The sequence below is a fragment of the Mugil cephalus genome, chromosome 3, assembly GCF_022458985.1.
Source record: "Mugil cephalus isolate CIBA_MC_2020 chromosome 3, CIBA_Mcephalus_1.1, whole genome shotgun sequence".
NCBI classification, from domain to species: Eukaryota; Metazoa; Chordata; class Actinopteri; order Mugiliformes; family Mugilidae; genus Mugil; species Mugil cephalus.
Genome location: NC_061772.1, coordinates 15,954,961 through 15,973,373, shown reverse-complemented (window position 1 = coordinate 15,973,373; position 18,413 = coordinate 15,954,961). Strand labels below are relative to the sequence as shown.

General features: G+C 45.5%; 1 protein-coding gene across 2 annotated transcripts in view; it reads left to right on the top strand.

The window, feature by feature from the left end:
* Window positions 1-18,103, top strand: part of nkd1 (NKD inhibitor of WNT signaling pathway 1) — a 30,528-nt gene extending 12,425 nt beyond the window's left edge. The window contains exons 4-10 of one of the 2 annotated variants that reach the window (XM_047580801.1): window positions 5,583-5,640; window positions 9,788-9,891; window positions 10,027-10,122; window positions 11,830-11,977; window positions 12,872-12,953; window positions 13,371-13,498; window positions 14,102-18,103. In XM_047580801.1, the coding sequence (XP_047436757.1) occupies window positions 5,583-5,640; window positions 9,788-9,891; window positions 10,027-10,122; window positions 11,830-11,977; window positions 12,872-12,953; window positions 13,371-13,498; window positions 14,102-14,634 (1,149 nt within the window). In that variant the 3' untranslated portion in view covers window positions 14,635-18,103. The remainder of the gene's footprint in view (window positions 1-5,582; window positions 5,641-9,787; window positions 9,892-10,026; window positions 10,123-11,829; window positions 11,978-12,871; window positions 12,954-13,370; window positions 13,499-14,101) is intronic. The other variant, XM_047580802.1, reaches the window with a different exon arrangement.
* Window positions 18,104-18,413: the final 310 nt, after the last annotated feature.

Sequence of the window (18,413 nt, the reverse complement as noted above, 5' to 3'; positions counted from 1 at the left end):
TCTTGAGGTCTTCCGCGAGTAACACTACACCTATAAGCTAATTTGCAGCTCTAAAACTAATAAGAGGTTTTTTTTTTGTTGTTGTTTTACTTCTTGGTTTTCAACATCAGGTCTGTGTGTGAGCTCTGGAGCTTTTGAAAATTCCCATGCGATGCAGCTGTTTTCTCCATTAGTAATTCATAAACTTTAGCTAATGGCTTCTATCCAGGCTCACGCACAATCACTTTATTTGCCAAGTGTGCTAGATTTAAGGGACATGGTGACAACTTAAGTTTATCTCCACACGCTTGGTACAATGACACTGATGCATCATATGCTTTTTGTTATTCTTCTGTTCAATGATACAGCCTGTGGTGTTCAGTTTATATACTGTATGTGCACCGATTTTGCACATGCTTCGCGCAACTCTGAGGAATCACTTCTCATTTTCTGCAGTTCTCTGTTGCATCTTCTCCACTGCTGGGTGGCTTTCATGTGAGTGTCAGTGACCTCAGCCATCTCCTGTCTGAAAGGCGAAGAAGCATTGCACGGCCCTGACTTCTCCCGTCCCTCTGCCTGTCCCGCTCATTGAGGTTAATGGCTGTTCATGTGTGTCGCCCCCCACTTCATTACGGCACTGCTGCTCAGAACGTTGCCCCGTCCTCAAAGTGTTTTCTTGCACTGGGTGGAAGACCTAGCAGGAGGCAACCAGCCACACTCCTAATGAGATTTTTCCTGGGTTTTGATGGAGTGCCAGTAGTGCTGCCATTGCTCCAGAGGCCTGCCTCCACTGAGCCCTGGCGCGCGATCAGGGGGAGCTGTCGTCGGCCGCATAAATTGTCAGCCTGTGTGGTGGGTCATGGAGGCAGACAGCATAGAGGCCAAGAGGCCTTGTGGGACTTTCCCACAATCACATACAAGTACATATTACTTGCACTTTAATGTACCCTTTTTGCTTCAAACACAGACTCGCAGAAAAGAATTGGCCCAGCGGGTCCATGTCTGCAGAGCCAGAGTAAGGATGACGCTAGAGGCAACTTTCTGTCTTAACTCACCAAGTCGGTTCTGGGCCAGCATGTGCTCACTGTCTTTCTCACTTTCTCTTTTTCTCTTGCGCTATCCAGGGTAATAGGGCATAAACACTGCAATTTAAGCAAAATTCAAAGGCAAAAACTCATTTCAGACATTATACTTATTTTGATTTTGAAGAAAATCTTAAGTGCTGGTGAGGTTCATCTGTGAGTCTTTAAGCTTGTTAACTAGAAAAAATGTATCTGCTGTGTTTTCTTAAAGCCTGGATCATTGCAGTTCAAATAATATTTTCGGAATTACTCAGATACAGTTGATGCACTATAATGGGGCATAATGGATTATTAGTTACCAGAGTGAAGCCTCTGTTTGTATTATTTTGTTGAGCAAGACATACTGAGTGTGGCTGAGTGGTCACCATTAAAAGAGAAACACTAAAGGTTCTAAGTTCAGTAAATATTAGTATTTCTCTTAAATAAGCTCATCTGTTTTTTGGCGTGTCCAAATCCACATTTATAAAGTGTGCCATTGATGAGGTTTGCCAAACAGCTCCAGTGGCCAAACCAAACAAGCCTTCAGGCCCTACAAGCAGTGTAGATGGGATGTTGTAATGGGGCCGGCACACTGTGTCCTGTGTTACAGCCCAATAATAAATCATTTTCTGTGAAGGGACTTGAACAACTTTAAAACACGCAGGGGCCACACAATTTCTTGTCCTAAAGGCCCTGAAGAAGCTCTGAAGGACCTGGCTGCTATTGAAAGGAAAATGTTTTATGCTCTGGTTTCCACAGCACATTTAACATCATGTCTGGAAAATTGTTTTAGCTGGTCCCAAGTGGAGTGGAAAGATGCTTGTTGTGCCCTGAAGCATGCACCCCTGACTGAATCCTGCAGAGATGCAGAGAAGTGATTCCCTGCTGTAGCTTTCCTTAAACAGTTTGGGTCCCAAATCACAAGGACAGGCAGAGACAAAGTGACCAAATACTGTGAGACACTCTTAATCAGTAGTTCACCTGTATTCTGTAGTATTGATTAAATAACTTTTATAGTAACCCCGGTCTGTGAAACACTACCATTTCACATTTCCATTGTTTAAGCTGTGATTAAGCCACTAGCAGAGGGAGAGTCTCCTCCTTGAGGTACTCTCCCACAGTGATCCATGACCCTTGAATTAGCGAGGGTGCTAGACGAGCCCATCTGCATTCAAAAGACTGATGGCTCTTTTATGGTCACTATTTTGTATACAGGTGGACATCAGGATTAATGTAGACATGTCGTGTATGTGGGAGAATTTTAAGAGAGAACTTAATTTCTCCTTTATAGCCTTGGCTCACTTTGTTAATGTTGCGTCAGTTGAGCCTTGTCTCTGCTCATTAGTGGAGAAGAGACTTTAGAAGAGGATGACCTGCATTTCAGTTCTGGGTAAAAACCATAGTGAGCCTTTTCATTTCAAGTGAGACTGAAGGGACTGATCTCAAGCTTTTGTTCTTTGTGGCCTTAAAACCAGACCGACTAGACCAGCTACAACTGCTACCTTGTCTTTAGGTTGCGATAATGTCCCTTTAGATATTTAATTCAGATGAATTTAGAATTTATGGAATAGAATTAAGATGTTTAACAGTCTTACCAGCCTCCTCTAACTTGAGCTTTCCATTACTGCGGCATTACAGTGTAGAAGCCTAAATACAACAAAACATGTTCTCTGTAAAGACCTGAAGAATTTGACTCATATTACTTAAATTATTATTATTACAAGAAGGAGTGAGGACTTTCAGGTCTAATCAAAAGAAGATCCAGAGGAGTAGGAGTTCTTTCACTCCTTTCTTAGTACATAACTTTGCAATTAGGCTCATAGGCGAGGTTGAGGAGATTAAACATTTTCCTGTGGGGTTTTTGGAGAGGCGACATATAAATGTTTCTTCTGTTTATAAATCTTCCCTCTTTCTGGAGCTGACCAAAAAAAAAAAAGTCTTTTCGCTCTCATGACCAACTGGCTGGCAGGAAACGCTTATTTTTTAGGACCTCTGCGTGTTATTTTTATCATCTGATCAATCAGTGCCAAAGCCAGAAACTAGACAGCCATGCTTGAAAGTGAAGTGGTTTTTAGAGATTTCTGTGACATCATTATAGCTCGAAGGTTTTTTAATCAGGCTGCGAGGAGAACTGTCAGAAATGATCATTGACATGTCCCAGTGAAAACTCCAAGAAATGATGAGAAATAAAGGTTCTCTGTTCCAGTTTGAAAAACGATTCCTGTTTCTTTTTCTGCTCCCTCGTATATCCATTTCAGTTTAGCGGTCAGAGACTTTTCATCGGCAGAGGAAGTGTGCGTGTGTGTGTGTGAAGTAAGAAAAAAGCATGGGATATTTTGTCTAACACTGACCAGAGCAAATCCCAGAGTAACCCCAGCATACTAATAATACAGCCCTCATCCATCACCACAGACAACAACCAATTAGTACATTCCTCTTCCCCATTTCTCATGTTCTTGGCTAACCTCTCAATAATTCTGAATCATTCATCAAAAAAGAAAAAAAAAAAAAATGACACACATTCAAAATGCTGTGTGTGCGCGCATGTGTTTATTTGTGTGTGTGAGGAAGGAATGTTTATTTCGGAGTAATTTTATTCTTGTGGGGCTCAGTGGAAACGCAGACCTCTGTCAGTAATTTACAGTGACTGACTGATGTCAGCCGACTCTCTTATATGACCGTCCCTCTGGGCCGGGTTGAAGTTAGTGTATTGGCACAACAATGGACATCTAAATTACACTTCGAGTAATTGTGTCTGATAATTATGTAATGTTCACCTGTTTAATTCTGCAGTGAACTATGCATGACAGTATTACAGAGGGGAGTCTCTACTGACGACAAGTGATTAACCTGTGATAGACGTCTCAGGTTAAAACAAAGTAGAACACCTACTAGTAAGCAGTAGCGTAGCCGTGCTATTGCAAAATAAATAATAAATCAGTATTGTACAAGCTTGTATTTCTTTCACCATATCTAAAATGTGAGATGAAAGGCAAAGGCTCCGATTAAATATGTTCACCGCTGCCCTGGAACCCTGGAAGAGAATCAGCTGGCTTCTGTTGAAGTGCCAGCTGAAAACTATGCATCGAATAAGACTGTGTTAACTGACACTGGTCATTTTGTGGTCGCAGCTGACAAATGGTACGGTCAGTTTTGCTGGCAAATGTGCGAAATGTCTTCTGCTTTCACGACTGATGCAATCGTATAAATCATGCACGAGCTTCGGTTTCAGCCTCCATCAGTAAGGACTGTTTGAAGTTTGAAAGTTCATTGTTGGAAAAACACATTCCTTTGTGGCGGTAACATCTGTAGCTCCAGTGTAATTTGCTTCGATTGCTAAAGGTATTTTTTTTTATCTAATCTTAACGGGATCTTGTTGTTCTCGTGGAGGCTCCCGGTGACCTTTCATCACGCCTCGGCTGAGCAGAGCCAGACGTGCATTAAAAAGCCCGGGAGCAGGTTCATAAAGCTGTATGGGAATGTGTGTTGGCTACTTACACCAACAACAAACACAGCCTTAGTTCCCCACTTTGCAATATCAGTCTATCAGTATGAGTCTTGCAGTTTGCTGTATTTCTTTTTTCTTTTTTTTTTCTTCTGAGGCCACCCACACCGCTGCAGGCTGGCCAGCACTAGACTGAGGAGGGTAGGATCTGACCTTCTGCTTCTCTGGATTACACTGAAATCCCCTCTCACGCCGTCACAGCCTTGCCTCTAACACATACACGCCGGCTTGTGTGCAATAAACACACACTTCCAGCCAGGAAAGTGTTTTATGTCGTTAATGATCAGTCATCATGGTTAATCATCGCCGCTGATAATACTGTTGTCAATGCGTTCTGTCTCAGCAGTGTTTATGTAACTCCTCTAGTTTTTATGACTGAGGGAAAGTTCTTTGCTGTAGCCTGTGTGCAATGGAAAAGTTGTGGGTGGATCTCGTGCATGTATGTGCGTTTGTCAGTCTGTGAGTAATGGTTTTTCGGGCAGATGAATGTAATGCCACAGGGACACCTGAGCCAGACTTTTTCCACAGCAAAGCCTCGGGATCACATGTCCCTCCAGTCTCTGTGGTATGCAACGAGAGACAGATCTGCCGGGAGAGGGGTCCCGGGTGAAAAGGGCCCGGGATACAAACATGCCTCAGAACGTATAGCTGCAAGAATATTCTTCCACCGAAATAGCCTTACTACGTTCCCTCCTTCTCAGAATCCACTTCAGGACCAGCGGCAGTGATTTAGATGCTTCTTTCATAGTCTCAAATCTGACTGCCAGTCGCCTTCTTAGATTGCTCTAGTCCTGCAATTACCATCCTCTGAAAGCTTCCCGCCGCTGTTTGAGCCCAGCGTGCAGTTGTCAAACTTTGTTCATATATAGATATATAAACGCTGTAATTTCGCGTCGGGAATGTCACTCTGCGTTGTAAAGCTGTGGCGTGGATGTGCACCGTTAAATATGTTTGTTTTCATGTGACAAAAATATGACGACTCCTCCTTTTACATTGAACCAGGGATATAAGTGTTTTCTCTCTTTCCCTCTTTTCAGGACTCCATGGGTGAAGCATGTGCCATGGGGATCGGTGATGAACACTATCGTCTAGAAGGTAGGTCCTCTCCTCTCCTCTGCGTCGTCATCGCCTGCACGAGAACGTTGGACTGTTTTTGTTCCCTCTCTGATGTAAAACTGTCAGGTCTCGCATTTATTAGAGCGAACATTTGCGAAATGTCTGTGTGAAACAGCCCTTTAAATACTTGCGTGTCTCTTTGATCCAGTGGTTCATCCTTTCCCCTTTTACTCCACACCCATTTTCTAAGCCCCAGCAATGTGCTGATGAGGGCCGCTTTACCGCCCCCCCACCTCCTCCATCTTTCATCCGCCCCTCCCCGGTGGTGCAAAGTGCCTCCATTCCTCCATATTTTCTCCCCGATGTGATGTGATCCTGGATTAAGAGCTCTGGGAGGAGAAACGTTCTCCCTCCCATTTAAAGACACGATTGGACGTGAGGTGCAGGCAGAAAATGAATTGGGTTAAATGAAACCAGCCAAGAATTTGAAGGCACGGCAGAAAATTCACTTTTATTTCAGTTCAGCCTCGCTTGATAAAAGCAGAGAGATGAGATTATGTTACTGATAAATGAAGTTCAGATGATATTTAGTCATTGGGCTGAACCTCCGTTTGAGCCAAGCTTGTCCTCCCTTGAAGACTGATGTTGTTAATTAAGAGTGTGCTGCTCCGTCGGTTCACTGTGATTAACAGCAAAATCAGTCGATAACTGACTTTAATAAACAAATGTCCGATTATTTCTTTTAGCTGCATGAATTAGTGCTTCAATCAGTGTAGGTGAAGATTGGAGTTTGGATCGCTGAGGTTTAGTCAAATTTCTGTGCATGTACACTGCCTTTTAAAGATGGTTTTGTAGGTAAACAGTGTTCTCCAATCTGGAATAGCCTGTCCTTGTGTTCATATAGCAGGCCATTTTGTAGGCAGGTAAAGCCTGAAATAAGGACAAATGTATTTATTTAGCAATTCAATCCGGTGTTCAGAAATCCCACAAAGTGGAGAAAATGGAAAATGAGAGCGAGAGAAGACATCACATCAAAACCAGCACATTTATAGGAAAGCACATTCAAAGAAAGCTTTTTTAGATCTGCGATAACATGACAACACTGAAACTAAGGGACTGAACTAGACAGTGACAGTTGTGCTATATTTGTCTACAAAGAAAAGTGGGCGAACTTGTCATATATTCCTATTCCATGTAATCCTAAAATACACCACCTTTAACTGTGACCTGTATTAAACATTTAAAGCAGGAAAGTCCACACAGGTGAGTCCTGTTATCTCGTGTATGTGACAGATTAGTGCTCCCTGCAGACTGTCTGACTGCACAGAAAATCTGTATGGTTACGTAAGGTGAATGTCATTCCAATGAAAGGAAGGGATCTGCTGCACTGAGTCGGGGACTCGGGGTTGACGTAATATTTCAGTTCCACCGTTTAGATTCAAATGCCAATTGCCACATTCTGTCATGTTTTAGACATGCCGTGCCATTCGGTTTCATGTTTGACATCCCCTCTTAGTGTGAACCAGGCGGGTTATATATGCTGCAGGTAAAAGCTTAAAGCCATTTGTAAAGAAATTTAACTGCAAAAGTCTGCTTGCATGCATGGAGAATAGACTTCACAGGTCCCAAGCCCATTGAGTTGGTTGGTCACAAAGTAACTGAACAAGACACAAGTATTATTATATACCTTGTTCGTGAGTAGTTAAAATCTTCACTGATGTTGGAGAAGGAAGATCATCCCATCCTGGTCTTCCATAAATCACCTGAGTATCCAGCACGGTTTGTGTGTAAGAGCGGGCACGGGCCCAGTTACGTGTAATACAGTATCCAACCTAAGCCGGGTGTGATTGCTCGCAGTGTGTGGCAGCTTTCTCAACCTGCCCGCGCTGTGTGTGTGTGTGTGTGTGTGTATTTATGCACGTGTGTAGCGGAGCTGCTGGAACAGTCTTGGCATGGAGGTTGCCAGCCTCGGCTGCCCTCGTCTTGCCCCTCGGATCTGATGTGCAGCCAATCCCCTGGCGGCAGCTTCACTCATAAAGAGACGGCTTATGTCTGTGATGGGGAGGGGGCCAGAGGGGGAGGAGGGTGATAGCAGATTACTGTTACTCCTCCCGGCATTTCATTAGCTCAGAGATAAGCATCTCACCACCATATTGAGCCTGCTACGGAACAGATTTGCCCTCGCACACAATGTTCCCTTTGAGCACCTCAGATGATCAAACAGCAGGACCCCAAATGCTGCTCCTCTCCAAAAAGTTAGTAAAAGCTCCCTGGGATGATGCCTTTCATTTCTGGCATTTTCCCCTACCCAGGGATAAGACAGGTCTGCTTTGATCTGCTTTGGATCAGGAGGAAAGAAATTGGGCTGTTGTGTCTGCTCTGTTGGCGAGCAAACAAACAGTGTTTCAGATTTGACTTGGCTTAATTAATTAGTGATTCTGTTTTACAGACGGTCTGATCCTCTTCCAAAAGGTTTGAGAATGGAACTTCAAAGTGTGGCGGGAGAAGAAAGAGGGGGGGGAGGGGGGCGGGCGGAGAGAGGGGTGTGGTCTACGCGGCTTTATTGGATTGGACTGGATTCGGTTGATGAGCGGACGGGTGTTTGATAAAAGTTAAATGACCCGAGGTGCAACACAGCCACATCTAACTAAAAATACACCGACATAAACGAGGACGAAGCATCTGGGTGACTGTAACTTATAATCGTTTGCAAAGGGGCCGACCTGTACGTCCGCCCAGTCTCAGCTACATGTTGTGTGACTCTGCAAAGAAAGAGATCTGTACCATTAGATCTGCGATAACATCCCTCTCTGAAACTAAGGGACTGAACCAGACGGCGACAGTCGTGCTAATTTAGTCTCCAGAGTTGGCGACCTTGTAATATAGTGTTATCCAAAAATACACCACCTTTAACTGTGACTTCGGATGTGTTGAATCAACACCCGTATTACGCATTCAAATCGGGATTGTGAATGCAGTGGCACACGTAGCGCTGAGGTTAGGCTCACTGAATTAGAGAAGTATTAAGGTCTTATATCACTGTGACACTTTCACTTTGAACCCTGTCTGGGAGCATCTGCACAGTGGCGCACAGTGAAACTATCACTGACTTGTGTGATAAGGGAAGTCTACACAGGTGGGTCTTCTTAACTGGTAAAGTGCATGTGACAGATTAGCGCTCCCTGCAGACTGTCTGACTGCACAGGAGCTCGGGATGGTAATGTACGGTGAATGTCATTCCAATGAAAGGATGAGCTCTGCTGCACTGAGTCGGGGACTCGGGGGCCTCCTATAGACCTTTTGATGTTCACATGCTGTTTCCGTTCCACCGTTTAGATTCAAATGCCAATTGCCATATTCTGTCATGTTTTAGACATATCGTGCCATTCAGTTTCGTGTCTGACATCCCCTCTCGGTGTGAATCAATTGGGGTATGTAAGCTGTAGCTATGAGCTTTAAACTATTACTGTGTGTGTGTGGCTGACTGGAGAGCTGTTCCCACTGGAGAATTTGTGCTGTCGAAGTCTTAACACTCCTTCTTGTATTGACATTTTGGATTCAAGTAAATGCAGATTCAGTATTTAGTAAAGTACTGCCACTCCCTGGAATGTTAATTAATCAATGCGATGCCTAAATACTAGTATATGGCTTTGATTTATTTATGTATTTTTTTTCTCTCCTCATTTCTCAGTATGAAGCACTGAAGCATGCCTTTGGATCATTTAATGCTGTTGTGAAACCGTTTGTCTGTCATGAAACCGTTTGTCTCATTGTACAAACAGTGTCAATGCAACCAAGTAAATGTTCAAACTATGAAAGACCAGTCTATGCTTTGATTTTCTAATGGCCTCTGATTTGCAAATTCGTAATAACGATTGTGCATCTCTTAGCCAAACCCAATTAAAGTGCTATGCTGCCTTTGTAATATTCTTTCAGCATTAAACACTATAATGTGAGCATAAATATACAATTTGAGAATGCGCGCAGTGAGAGAGGTTTCTCCGTGTAGCTCTACGTCCAACCAGAAGCCCTTGAACGTGTGACACGTCTTAATTGCAAACTCGGATGTCGGAGCTTACAAGAAACACTTGAAGGCGATGACATATCCTCAGGTTGTGACTGCACCTTACGTTTCCATCCTCAGGCTCTCTCTTTTATCTTTGCGTGTGTGTGTGTGTCATCGCAGTGGCTTTACCCCCGGAGAAGACAGACAGCTGCTGTGTGGAGGAGAAGATGCAGGAGAGGGACGGCCAATCTCCCGCGGGGCCACAGAAACAGCTCCAGTTTGAAGTGAGTGTCAACACAGAACGGGACCTTTATTACTTCCCCCTCTGGACGAAACTGGGGCAATGGCGGGACACACGCATGTACACGCTCACATACACACTGTATAGAACTGAGTTTGTTGTTGTCGCGCTGTTGCAGGAGTTGGAGTGTGCCGTCTCTGTGGAGGAGGACAACCGGCAGGAGTGGACCTTCACCCTCTACGACTTTGATAACAACGGCAAAGTGACCAGAGAGGTAAGAATCTTCATTCTATCAGCAGTTAAGAGTAATGATTGATCAATAAATGAATAAGGAAGTAAATATGAAGAGACAATAACTACCTTGAAACATCTGCCGACACCACACGCTAGATTTATTTTTTACTTTTTAAGCGATTGCTGCTGAAAAGTCTGCCCAGCGCTTCACTTTTGCAAAGCAACATTCCACCTTTGCCCAGAATAAAAATCAATAAATCCCCCTTTCACTTTTGCTGGTATCGCCACACCCAAAAGGAAAGTAAGAATATAAGAAGCCTGCAACTCAATCGCACTCCCCAAAAACCGAATCCAGCAAAGCCTGTGCGCTTCCGCTCCTGCGAGGCACCTTGTGGCTTGCGACTGCCTGGTACAGATCTGAGAGAACATCCAGAAAGGCCCGTGTTTTTGAGAACAACTTGAAACGGCGCAAAGAGACTGGAGCTGTCCTCTGTGTGGTTGGCTCTGCCGTGTTTTTGGCATTGCCTGTGGCTCCGCGGCTCATGAGACGGCAGGCGGCGGCTTGGAGTGGGAAAGAAAAGCTTTCTTCTCCAACTTCTTTTAATCCCTTCGCACAAATAAAAAAGAGAAGGAAACCAAAAATGACACAGGAAGCTTTTATTTCATTTTATTTTATTTTTATTTTATTTTTTTTTTCCTTATGGTTCATCTATGTCTGAAACCAGTATGTGGAACCGGTCCCTGAAGAATTCATAATAGTCTTTTTTATGAGTCAGAGTGGCGTAGCGAGTGAAAATCGTGCAGTCTTTGTGTGGTGCAGACTTAATTCTCTGCACTTCTGTCAAAGGAGCTATATGTGTTACTTCCTGCAGTAAAACACTTTAGACATTTCAGATACAGTGCGTGCCATTGTTCAGTTCATTTCACATCCAAACTAGGTGGACTTTTTTATGGACAATTAGAATTTGGTTTGCTATGAAAAGATCCAGATAGTCGCCAACTCCCAAGAGTCATTATGTCAGTATAAAGTGCATATACACCCATCTGTGCAAAAGTTCTGAGATTTTAATTTGAAAGTACCAAGATTATGGTGGTGGCTCTGGTTATTTTTCTTTGTTTCCCTAATCTTTCAGTCTCTAGTTGATCTCCTCTTTTTCTCCGCCTTCCCTGGTCTGAAATTGAGGTCAGACGCAACACATTGTGCGCCTGAGCGCGTGCTTACGTGTATGTGTACATATCATTGCTCAGCTCATTTGAAAGTGGCCACAGATGTTGCTCTGCATGCAGATGTAATTACAGTGATTTAAGGAACAGTGTGGAGCTGTAATACGACTCATATCAGGGCAGACAGTCATGTCAGCCTCCTGTGCTACTGCCAAGACGTTTGTTTTTATGAATTTATAACTCGCCTTCACAGCCAGCCCCGATCGCTTCACTTGAAAAGCCGAAGCAACTGATGTCAGTGTGTTCTCTGTTCACCATTGTCACTTCTCTGAATTCTTAGCCAGCGCGATATTTATTATGTATGGTTTTAATGCACAAAGCCACAGATTCTTGGTTAGAGTGTAGTCATGAGAATAGTTCCAATGTTCCTCTTCTTTTTACCTTTTTTTTTCTGTAAAATATATTGAAAATCTGCCTTTGCACTGATGTCGCTAAGAATCAGCAAGATTCTTTTATACTCTGTTGGGCGCTTAAAGCTCAGAAAGTGCGGATTTATCACATTCTTGCTTCCTCTTTCCCTCAGGACATCACCAGCCTGCTCCACACCATCTACGAGGTTGTGGACGCCTCCGTCAACCATTCTCCCAGCAGCAGCAAGACACTGCGGGTCAAGCTCTCTGTGGCTCCGGACTCCAGCCAGCGGTGGAGGAGCTGCACACAAGGTGCGGCAGGTAAAGCTCACGGTGACACAGTGGGTGGGAGCGTCGTTGAAGAGGGGGCACTTTGGGGTCCCCCCCTGAGTTGCCTGCTGTCAGCTCACCCAGGGATGTGTTTGTTGTCATGCAGAACGGCGGCTGCTTCAGGCCTGTCAGAGCTTTGTTCCTTGTAGTCTCGGCGTCGCTCCATCTCTCCCACTCAATGGGGTTCATTTTTAATGATGGGGGGAGTGACGGAGCCAGGAGAGCCCCCACCCACCCCCACCCCTCCCCACCCCTCCCTCAGTGCCTTCAAATGCACTGAAAGAAACCTTAAGAGATGCGCCGAGTCCTTTTGATAACCACAGCCATTTTTCTTTTCTCCAAAGTTCTCTTTTTTCCCCTCCTCTCCCCCTCTCTTTGTCGCCACTTCTCAGAGCTGCCGGGAAAATATAGCTGCGTTCAACTTAACTTTTCTCACTGACGACTTGGTAAACAAGTAGTCAGGGAAAAATATCTCAAAAAGTATATATTCCTGTGTGTTTGCGTCCTATTGTTTCGGCTATAAATATCTGTCAAGAGATTCAGACGGAGCAAGCTTTGAAAATATTGCCGGTTGCCTTCATGCTAATTTCAAACTGCATCAGATCTCACGTCCTTAATAAACTATTTCTGAAGCCTGCATGTTTTTTTTTTGTTTTTTTTTCACTCCACGCCTTATAAAAGGCCGGGAGTTGAAAATAGAATAAATGAAGCATTGTTGTTTTTCCTTTTCTATAGATCTTCAAAGTAAAACGCCAAAACAAAGGTTGCTTTCTTCTGAGGCTTGTGCGACTGTTGTCGTGTGTGTGTGAATGTATGTATATATGCATGTATGTGTGGCTGCTATGCGTTGCTCTCTTTGATAATAGCCTCCTGTCTTTCACGCAGACGTGTCCCACCCCAGAGAGAAAAATGACAAGAGCATCGAAGACCCCAAGAGTGCAGACAAGAAGTCTAGAGCGCTCCTAAGGTAAGCCCACCTGCGCGTACAGAGCAGACCACTGCTTGTGGTGCGTACACAAAGAACAAGAAGCATATCCAGTTTTTAAAATAGAACTGTTCTCATAAAACTAGTCCAGGGTCAGCGGTTGTTTAACGACTAATCCACACTTGAGTTCTGTAATAGTCATCTACTCTTTAATTAGTTTTGCACAAATTTACGTCCACTGCACCAAAGAGGAGTAAACAGGGGAGAGGCAGCTCTCATGCTGTGCCGTTCGCTCGCTCCCAAACCTGTGATTTTCCAATCACAATCTCACTTCTCTAGCAATTATTCTTCCTGAGCCTGATCATAAGGAACACTTGTTTTACTTTCTCCAAACACTACCATAGTGAACCTCACTGGCCTAAACTCCTACCTAATGAGAGGTGCCGCTTGTGTCCACAGGCGCCACCACAGTGACCACCACACCCAGCCTGGCTGCCAGCGCCACTGTGTGGATGAGAACCTGGAACGCAGGAACCACTACTTGGACCTGGCAGGCATCGAAAACTACACATCCCGCTTCGGAGCCGGTGAGTGGACCTGGGCCAGTTGGGGGGGAGAGGGGGAGGGAGAAATCCAGACTGTGGCCCTTTGAAGCTGCTTCCAGGGGCCCTCATTACTGCGGCACCTGCTTGGAGCCATTAGGTGGAACTACCAGCCCACTGCGCTCCTCGCCAGTACAAACATCTGGGCTCAGGCGAGCACAATACATCAAGTGTTGAAGGCTAAAGTCCATCAACAGAACGGGCTGGTGAGAAGTGAAATATTAGGTCTAATAACAGCAGCCTTGATCTTACGGTCGGCGATGACATGTGATTATTTTAATGTTGGTTCTGTGAGGGAAGTGCTAACAGAGATCTCTCCTGTATCGTGTTGTGTCGGGGTTATCTGAGTGAAGAAAGATTTAGGCTGCTAGAATAACTTTTAAGTACAACCGAGCTCACAGAGCTGTTTGCACAGCAATTGGCACACAGGTTTATTTTGCCTATGTTTAGATATCTCCAACCATTTTTTTTCTCATTTTTGTGGGCGCCCATATAATGAGTTTTGCCTTAGGATGTGAGTCCTGCGAGACCGTTGTGGTTTGCAGTTGTTTAAAGTAAACACCTACTGTATGTCTGTTTCCCTCATAGCCCCCACAACAGAGCCGGCTAAAGCAGAGCCTCAGACCCGGTCGTCCAACCAGACGCGTTCTCGCTCCCATGAACCGGAAAATGGCCACTCCCATTCCCACCACCGCCGCTTGCAGACGGTTGTGGACGCCGTTGTTCCAGAGAGCCTCCACCCCACCCGGCCGCGAGGCCAAGACTCAGGAAAGCACGCCCTCCGCTCACCTAAAACCCACAGCCGCACGCCGCCCGCGCAGATCGGCGGCAGGGTGATGAGGAACCGGGGCGCCCCCCCTCCTCCGGCTCTGCCCAGCCAGACGCCCCCTCATCAGTCTGCAGCCCCCTACCGCAAACACAAGCAGCGGTCCAAGGAGAGCCACGGCTACCGGGCCTTGGGCTCCCTGACAGCTCCGGGACAAGTGGTGGAGAAAGAGCAGGTGAGGGACCTGCCGAGCGTGCTGCTCTATGAGGGGGGGCTGGCGCAAGTGGTGCAGCGGCACGAGCACCACCACCACCACGAACACCACCACCACTATCACCACTTTTACCAGTCCTGACTTTCGACTCTGCCTGGGATAGCTCAGCACTCCTGCAGCTCCACCAAACACATCCAGGCCAGCAGACACTGACGGCGAGGAGCTTCCTCCTCAAAGAACTGTGCAGTTAGCCCCGCAGCTGCATTGTGAGGGACACGGGGAGGAGAGGAGGACGAACGGTGCTGAGGCAGTGCTATTAACCAGTGTTATAAAGAGGATGGTCAGACTTACAGAAGCTCGGGTATGCAGCAGGACGGTGGCACAGGACTGAGGATCACAGTGCAGCTCAAGAGGAGGCACAGAGGCATCGATTCAGTGAACACCTCAGATGTTCCTCTTCCCTTGACTCTGTGATCCTCTGCCTGATGAACTATACGGCTCTAAACCAGCGCGACATCCGTTCCAGACCACTAAGCCGAAAGGTGTTTAAGGAAAAGGAGGGACAAGAGGATGAAAGACTGTGACGTAAAGATGAAAATATATGAAGGAACCTAGACGATGGGAGAGTGCGTATGCGTGTGTGAGACATTGTCTGAATGTGTGTCTTCTAGTCTTGAGTGTGTGTGTGTGTGTGTGTGTGTGTTTGAGTGTCACGACACTGGTGTCTGTTGAAAACCACTTGAAGTGCGCTCATGGCTGCGTGAGTATTTAAAGCAGGCTGTCAAGTGGGTTTTTTGAAGATGAAAATGAAGATTTTGATTTAAGCTTCCAATACCCCGTAAGCAAAAATGGGAACGAAAATGTTGAAACGCTATAAAGTAATAAAATAAAAAAAGAAAAAAAAAGAAGAAGACGAAAGATCCCAAATCTGCTGCTACCTCTAATTTTATCCTGATTCTTCTTGCAATGGTGACTTTGACTAAGCATCATTCGGAGGTTATTTTCAAATCGCTGGGAAGCTTTTTTTGAAGGAAGAGAAATCGTGTCACGCTCTGCAGTACTGAAATGTGGGAAGCTCCTTACATTTATGAACTAACCTTTGCTGTACATAAGGTATATGTTGTTATCAATTTTATAAGCTTTACTGATAATGTGATATCTTTGTATTCACTATCTGAAGCTGTTATGTTTGTTTTTCTTCACAACCGCATTTTTATTAAGACCACTAGGAGCCTCATTTTTAATAGAATATGTGCAACTCTGTTAGTGACCCGGTCTCACTCCCTCCCTCATTCTCTGTCTCTTTCAACCTGTTCTCATTTAACTGAGTAATTACGGCCGATTGGCTAAATTTCCAGCTGTCAGACGTCCTGTCAGGTAGCTCAACGTCAAAACCTAAACGAGAGTAACAGTACCCTGGGTTGTACTTCTAGACAGTCGTTACCTTATAAAGTTCCCGCTTCGCCCCCAAATCCCAGCAGTGTTTGTACCAAAACCTCTCCTTTCCCTCGACTCTCCGAAATGTCAGAGGTTGAATCGCGGACTTGAGTCCAATGATACCTCTAAAAGATGTTATTAATTACTCAGTGCTCCATCACCGCCCCGTTTCAGCTTTTAATAGTTGCATATATTCATGCCGCGCCACGGTTTTCTGACGAACCAGTTGCAGCCCTGTCGTCCTGGCCTCAGGGTCGCACGGCTGCTCCCTCTGTTTCCATGGCATCTTCCCTGTCCCCCAGCTGTCAGCAGGTCTTTCACCGTGCCGCCATGTGGCCTCAGCTCCCAGCCAACAAGGCTCTGTTTGTGGTGCGGCGGGGCGAGGGCTCTTTCAGCTGTCTCATTCCTCCGGTGCTGGGTAACACCGGGGCCCGGCCTGCAGTCTCCACTCGAGCCATAAGTCACTGCTCGCTGCTGCCCTCGTGCCAGCACCGGGGACCGTCTGTTCATCCTCTCCCATGATGCCCCGTAGGTGTTGCCGTCAGCGGTCAGGGGACCCCAGAATGCGTCACCTGTGTCACCTTCGATGTGACAGAAGCTAGCGTCGCGTGGATGAACAACCCGCTCTCATGCGGCTATACTTATCTGTGATGGTTTAAGTGCCTTGCTCAAGGGCAACCTTATCCACTCGTGGGAAGTGAGTTGTCAACGCATGGATTGTGTGTGTGTGCCCCCAATTGTTCAAACGGCTGTGTTTGTCTCCTGTAAGGGCGTGCGTGCGTTTGCGATGAGCAGGAATGCGGTGCATGCCAGTCTTGCCCTCGGCCCTGCAGTGTCCTCTCACAGCTGCAGGACGTACTTTAGCGGAGGCACCAGTCAGACGGGACGTCTCGTGGGACGCGGCGGGGGGAAATCTGCCTCGTTCCCAAACGGGGGTCGCAGCTGCGCTCCATATCTCGGCTTCCTCACCTCGCTCCGCTTTCCCCACCGGACAACGAGTCCACGCTGCCGGAGCCCTCGTAGCACTGTAACTTCTTTGTCGGAGCTTTCGCCTCACCCAACGGCGACGGTGACACCGATCCGAGTCTCTAAATATAAGCAGTGTGGAAACGGTCGACTTGTTGTGCTAACTGGCGGCAAGCGGGCGACTGTTCCTCCTGCAGGGTGGTCTGATTCGACACGGTGAGCGAGGCCTTCTGAAGGAATTTGGGTGAGTCAGACCCGCAGCCAGGTTGCAATTTTTAAACCCCTCGTACCCAGAGAAAGGCCCACTGACTACACACAACCCCCTGTGTCTCCCGGTGTAACGCCCTGCTCTCATTCATGTATTAACTGAATCCACGTTAGAAACCTCAAAGGTGCCTGATCAAGGCACCTCAACAGCATCTGTTTGTCATTAAGACTATAATTTATAAACCTCGCTAACCTCGCACTGTCACTATCCATCTACTGTATTTCATCATACCAATAGATTTACATTGTTTGAGGAAGAAAAGTCATTTTTTTCCTCATTTTTGTTTGTTTTCAGCAACCAAGTCACCACTGAACCCTCTATGCCCACCAGAGGTTACCTTTTTATCATTTTATTTTGCAGGTTATTACTCGAGGATGGGTGTCACACGTTATTACAGAAAATAATCATTTCAAGTCACGTCCCACTGCTTTCAGTGCAGCTGCCCTGGTGTTTGGGATTGTCAGTATTCAGAGTCTCCATGTTAAAAAACGGTATCTAACGCACCACTGATTTGCTTTGTGAGATCCATGTATCAGCGTTTTGTTAAATCGGATGTATATAGCGACCTGCAGAGAGGTTAAAGCAGCATCATGTAGAAAAAAAATATAAGGCTTATTTATAATTAAATAACAGTTAAGCTATCTCATTTGCATACTGTTAGCTACTGTAGTATCCGGCAATTCCACTTAGCAGGAGGGATAATTATCCGTCTCTCCACGCGCTCACGGACACACCTTCACTCGGTGTTTTGTTGTAAACTTTAGCCCTAGCTGTTCTCCTCCTCCTCCTCCCACTCCCTTCCCACTCCCTCTAATATTTTCCATGACTTTGTTTAGTTTATATTAGATTGTATTTGATTAATTGCTTTATTTATTTGATAGCAGATCTGTGCCAAGGGAAAATACCCTTTTATTAAAGTATGAACCCGTTCCTTATAAACTGACTGTCTTCTGGAGTCTTTATTTGATGTGGGTGCACACATTGGTGGTCATAACTGTTCAAGAGTGAGCCCAAAGGCACAAGACCATGTGAGTTTGACTTCTTAGAAAAGAGCGTTTAAATGCATTCGCACTTAAATACATAAGCTGTGATCTTCTGTGTGTTGAACTGTGCTACTGTGTCCTTCATTCTCCACACAGAATGGCTCATTGTTAAAACAAACAAACAAACAAAAAAATTACATGAGGTAGTATATACAGTATACACCCGTCTAGCACCAGGTTGGGCCCTTATTTTGGATTCATAGCTT